This window comes from Arachis ipaensis, chromosome B09, assembly GCF_000816755.2.
Source record: "Arachis ipaensis cultivar K30076 chromosome B09, Araip1.1, whole genome shotgun sequence".
NCBI lineage: Eukaryota > Viridiplantae > Streptophyta > Magnoliopsida > Fabales > Fabaceae > Arachis > Arachis ipaensis.
The window spans coordinates 99,976,940-99,983,309 of record NC_029793.2 but is presented as its reverse complement, the minus strand read 5'-3'; the positions used below and the strand labels follow the sequence as shown (position 1 = coordinate 99,983,309).

General features: G+C 34.7%; 1 protein-coding gene across 1 annotated transcript; it reads left to right on the top strand.

Annotated features, from left to right (window-relative positions):
- LOC110266543 lies at positions 2,793 to 3,627 on the top strand. The gene is made up of 2 exons (XM_021111403.1): positions 2,793 to 3,491; positions 3,605 to 3,627. Exon 1 carries the CDS (start codon positions 2,960 to 2,962, stop codon positions 3,368 to 3,370), a length of 411 nt encoding a protein of 136 aa, XP_020967062.1. The 5' UTR covers positions 2,793 to 2,959; the 3' UTR covers positions 3,371 to 3,491; positions 3,605 to 3,627.

The window sequence follows — 6,370 nt, the reverse complement described above, 5'->3', positions numbered from 1 at the left end:
CCTGCTTTGACTAAAATAAAGTTTAGCTAATATTATTATTAAGTTTAAAATCTGCCGCTACGAGTAAATATCGGCACTCTTCGGTGAACTTAGCTTTACTAATGTTTCAGCGTATGTCTTTTATCATTATGTTACTAATGTCATTTATATTAGTAACTCATATATATTTATCCCTATATATATTATTACTTATGTTTTAATATATCCATCTTCCATAGTTATCCGTTTAAGATATTAATAACTTCATATTTTTACCTTGAGTATCTTTCATGCAGTAGGACTTGTCCTACTGACAAGAGTTTGAGTTTCACATGCATGATTGTCTATTGATTAATGTTGTTAGTCGACCAATGCATCCCTCATGGTATTAGGTCTGGCCAGCTTAATACTGATGATTTGTGTACATGAAAATACTAACAGGTTATCATTGATGAAATAGAAGTAATAGGTAAGGCGGATAACGAGTAGTAAGGACGTTAGAAGTTGCTTTTCTCGTCTAGTTTTGACTTGCGAATCTTGCTTGAGTCGCGTGTGTTGGCACATCGCTCTCTCTTGCTATTTTCATTGAAATTCCTTATTTCAAATTTCTTCCTTGACCCATAATCTGATCATCTTATAGTTATACTCTATTGTTCCTATATATCCTTACTTAATTGTATTCCTGAGTGTTTGCTTAAATCTTTCAGAAGTACCAATCTATATCATTGTTCATACTATTCTCCAATCTTTTACTCTTCGATATGATCTTAAATTTGTTTTCACGCAACTAACGTGGCGGAAATTGGCAAGTCAAGAATTGTTATAAGATATGCGTTGCAAGCATAGTTCTTAACCAACCAGAAATTCGCTTATCAATTTAGAAGGGTGTCACAAAAATTAAAATTAAAATACTGGGAGTATGAATCCCAGGTCGTCTCCCAACGAGTTGCAGAAAGGTGTGCTATTTTATTAATCAGATGTTTTCAAAATGGTTTGAATTGAATAACAGGAAATTAAATTAGAGAATTTATGTAAATTAAATAAAAGTCTTGACTGGGAGTAGATTAGCTGGAAGCCCTATTCTTGTTGGAGTACTCTCAAGATTAATTGGCAATTGAAGGTTGTCCTGTTTAGTTATCCCTTACTAGGTAAGGGAAAGTCAAACAAGTTGGAATGCTACTTCTATTCACAAGTTCCAACCCACTCAATTAAAAGGGATTGGTGTCAGTGACTAGAGGGCAATCCAACAATAAACCAAATTACAATTTTTCTTTTTGAGCATTCTAACTCAAGGGTTCCTTTCAATCAACTCCCCATCAAGTTAGGGAACTACTCGCTCATTGTGAATGTAGAATTCATAACATAGGAAAGGGAATTAAAGAAAGACATGATAAATAAAAATCAAAGAAATCAATTAAAAATAAAAGTAATTCTTGTATTAATAAATTCTAAAAATAATTCAATAGTGAAATTGAGTAAATTAAAGGACATGGAAAAGTAAGAGCCAAGTAAAGAAAACGAACTAGAATGACGAAGTCTTGATGAGGTAATAACTCTTCTCAATATCCCAATGCAAAGAGCAATAGAAATAAAATCCTAAGAACTATGAATGTGTACAGAGAAAACCTAGAGGAGGAGTAAAACTAGATCTAAAAACTAAAAATTGTGTAGAATGAATGTTGTTCCCGGTCTCTGCATGTTCTCTGGCTCTAGTCTGCTTTTCTGGGCCAAAAACTGGGTCAAAACAGGGCCCAAAATCGCCCCCAGCAAATTCTATAGATTATGCAGATCGCGCACGTCACGTGATCGCATCATTCATGCGGCCGCGTCATTCGGCGTTTTGCCCTGCCACGCGAGCGCGTCGTCCATGCCTCCGCGTCACTTGTGCTATTCCAATCCGCGCGGTCACGTGAGCCATGCGACCGCGTCACTTCTCGCTGGTCATCTCCTCAATTTCTTGTGTTCCTTCCATTTTTGCAAGCTTCCTTTCCAATCTCCAACTCATTCATGCCCTATAAAGCCTGAAACACTTAACACACAGATCACGGCATCGAATGGAATAAAGGAGAATTAAAATACATAATTAAAAGTCTCTAGGAAGCAAGTTTTTAATCATGTAATAATTTTAGGAAGGAAATATAAATGCATGCTAATCATATGAATAAGTGGGTAAAGATCATTATAAAACCACACAATTAAACACATTATAAACCATAAAATAGTGGTTTATCAGCAACGCACAATCCCTAAATCATAGGTGATTTTGAATATGAGAGGTATAATTCGTAGATAGCTGATTTTTAATTGAAACTTTTTTGCTTCATGTTCTGCATCGTACACGTATTTTACTTCGATCTTACTCTTAGCTATCTCATAGGTTCTTGAATTTATCATTTTTTTTCTTTAATTTTGCATTCTTTTATACCAATGGTATAATTTCTTGACGATAATCTAAATTCGTTTTGCTGCCATGCATTATATCTTATAATATTTTTTTGAAGTTATCATTTTGAATTTTTTTAAAGAAACTTCGGTTTGATTCTTTTCTTACTTGATTTTATCCACAATCATTCTTAAAAAATTTGATAAGGTCATTTTTAATTTGCCATGCACTTTTTTACATGAGCTCTGAAACTTCTTATTAAAGTTTAAACATGTTTGATTGCGATGCCCCACTTATTCTTTCACTACCACAAAAACGGAAGATAGTGGCAGACAACTAGCAGCTATTTCTATAACTGGAGCTTTCTGATGGTTTTTCAGCAGTTTTAGTGGAAAAAATTGGAAGAGCAGCTATTTGGTTTTGCCACGAATGTAAAAGAACCGAAGCTAATCCACCTTTTTTTTGGCGATATTTCAATCTCCCCCTTCCCAAAAACACAACAACACTCAGCAACTGCATAAAAAAGAAAGAGAGAAACTTAAACAGAAAAGGGGGAAAAACAGAGAAGAAGAGGGAATAGAGGAAGGAGCCGGGCCGATGCTGCTGGGTTCTCCGCCGCCGTCGCGTTGCCGTGCCGTCGGAAAGCCAGAACCGCAAGAGAAAGAACCGCGAAGAGAGAGGGAGATCGCATCAGCTCACCGTGAAGCCAGTGCAGTCGTCGTCCTCATCGCGGGTCTTCACTCTTCACCATCGCATCTTGTCATCGCCGCCACCGCTAAGCTTGTCGTCATCGCCACTGAAGCTGAAGAGAGAGAGAGAGTTCGCGAAGAGAGGGGGTGCGCGCGCTCACGAAGGAGAAGAACGATGAAGAGTGAAGGAGAAGCAGAAGACGATGAACGCATGGGAGAAGGAGGAGGTCCATTCTCGCACCGTCCTGCTCTGCTGCCGCCGCTGTCGTCGATTGTGGTCAAGGTCGTCGCCGTCGCACCCTGTTCCCGTCGCCATTAGGGTTTGCTGCTGCTGCCATTGATAGAGCTGCCGCTGGGAAAAGCCGAATAGGGAGAGGAGGTCACCATCGCACACACCACCACCAGTTACAACCGTCGCCAAAACCAGGACAGATTCACTGGTGACTCTACTTCTTCCTTTTTTTGAAACTGTTCTGCTTCTATTTTGTTCTACTATTCTCCTAACTTTCTTTCTATGTACTTTGAAATTAGTTTTGCTCATTTTTTTACCCAGTAATTGCTTTGTTTCATCGATGATATGTCTTGTTTGTTTTTCAAATTTAATTTTGCTGCCTAACTGGCAATGACATAGGTATTGTATATTTTATTGATAGTTTGAAAATGATCTTCTGAATCAAGAAGTGTCAAAATTGCAGAAACAAGTAAATTTCCTGTTGATTCACTTTCCATATTCTCTGGAAAACCTCAAGGATCACCAATATTAAGTTAATGAATATTATTTTTATGTAGATTCAAAGTTTGAAACAGAAAAGTGAAATGAAAGATGTGGGTAATCAAAAGCTTCGCAAAAATATTAAGGAAGCTACAACATTAGCAGCAGATGAGTCTTCTAAGCATAAAGCAATGCTAGAAATTTTTGAGTCCACTATTATTCAGGTATCTTCATTCTATTTACTAAGGATATAGTTGAAATCATTGACTTATATATATAAATGTCTCAATTGCTCAACTTTCAATTCCACACTTCTTACTACAAACTGCTTTAGTATTTGAGCATCATGTTTCTTTATAAAAAATGCTTAGTCATCCAAATTAATGGCATAAAATATTTCAAAGAGAATATATGAGAAATAGAACAAATCCCTTGATTAGAATTTCAAGTACATCATCCTGAACTATTTGAGAAATAGAGAAACACAAGTTATTAAACAATTTGAGCCTGGTGTTTACGTGATACTAATAATAAAGCCTAATGGTGTCAAAATTTTCAAGAGAGTTAGATTCAGGTATACTACAGTTACTTGTTTATCTGATAAATTCTACATTTTCAATTTCTGTAAAAGTTTGATTTGTATTGAACATATGAGTCACTATAAGTCAGCTCCACAACAAGGCCAGAAACGGGGTAGAAGTCGCCCCACAGGGTCTGGGAAGAAACAGCAGCTGGCTTCTCTTGGTAAATATCTGTTTCAACTTTTATTATGTCTTGTGATGGATTGAAGTTATTATAATTTAATGTTGAATTGTTACTGTTCTTGTTTGAGAATACTTATTGGGATTTATGTAAAAATCCCAATTGTTCATAGCTTTCGCAGCTTAACTATCAATTATAGAAAGGCTTGTCTTATCCAAATATATATGTATTTAGTTTTTTTCTTCTAATTAATCTACTTTTCATAATTAAATATAAAAGATAAGGTGTTTGCACTTGAGTGTTGAGTAATCCTCAATTTCTCATTCAGTCATTGTCCATTATTTTGTGCATTAGATAATAAATTCCAATTTATACCTATAAACATATCTCATGAATATAAACTTTTGACTCAACCCAAGATACAGTTTTATCTTAATACGCGAATCTTAATCTTATTAAAACAGACATATTGGTAAAAAAAAAAATTATCTGCTGAGTTCACAATCTATTGCAAAGTTAAACTTTTTATTGTGAAAATTGTTTACAGGTTGAAATGATCTCTTCTTGATCTGAGATTTTGGTTGAGTAGTTCTATCATACATTAATTTCACTATTAGAAAATGAAAGGAAAAGTGAAGTGGGAGCGAAGAGAAAATAGGCCAGCCCTTTGTCCTAGTTGAAGAATGTATACTATTAAGCTTGAAGCTTTTGTCATTGCTGGTATGTTCATGCAGAATTTATATAGGGGCATCTTTGATAATAAAATTTTTGCTTAGTAGGCATTAGGCATCACATATTATAAAGGCAACTTGCTGCAAGTGTTCTATTAGTAAATTAAAACACTTATTTTCTTACAATTCTGTTTTGTACACATGGCTGCGTCTTGTTCTTTTCTTTTCTTTTTTTGGATGAAGTTGCAAGGGTTTTTTCTAATTTCTGCACAGCTAATTATCTCTAAACCTTCTGTAGATATCATTTTGGTCTGTATATTCTATTATACCTTTTAATCCATATCACTAAAAATATGACATGTTATTTTAGCAACATGTCAAGATAGAAGATGCTGAACTTAAAAAAGGCTCGTGAAGATCTCCAAAATAGGCTTGATGTTTTGAGAAAGCAATCTGAGGTGGGTGCCAAACATGTTACTTTGTTTTCTTGTTTAATTGCCCACTATTTTCTTAGCATAAAGGTAAGCCTTCCCCCTTAGGTCCACTTGCATTTACAAACTGCATTAAATTTGTACCCTTAATTCTCTGTATTAACAAACATTTTATCTTTGTAATATTTAATTTTTTATTTATTTTTACACAAAATTACTTCAATTATTCTAATGAGTTTCTAATTACTCGTTTTTGACTTAGTTCTTTGCTTTGCCTTTAAGTAAATCTTTTGAACATGTTAATCTTCATCACATCTAAATCGTACCAATAAGTAGGTAGGTAGAGTTAATGGGATAAAATCGGTTTTGCAACTTGTGTCTTGTATTCAAGTTGTTAGCATGTACTTTAATTTTACCACAATTTTTATTTATGTTCTTTACTAGTCTCCTCTTCGCCTGATAGTGACACCATCTCCTAAAAACTTGTTTATCTTTGATTCTTGCATCTCCTCTTTATTTCTATGCTCAATATATTATGATTATTATTACTATTATTATTATTATTATTATGAATAGAGCTAGCTAGCTGCATTTCCCCCAGGATCAATGGCTTAGTTTCTAAACAGTGTAGAGGCCTTTATATATATATATATATATATATGAAACTTGGGAGTTGATTGTGACCACTGCTTATACTCACTAATGAATTCACTGTTGAAATTTCGATGGGCTTTGTGCAACTTAGTATAGATTGGATTCTTAACTTCTCTGCATTATTAATAACTTATCTCTTCAGGTAGTTT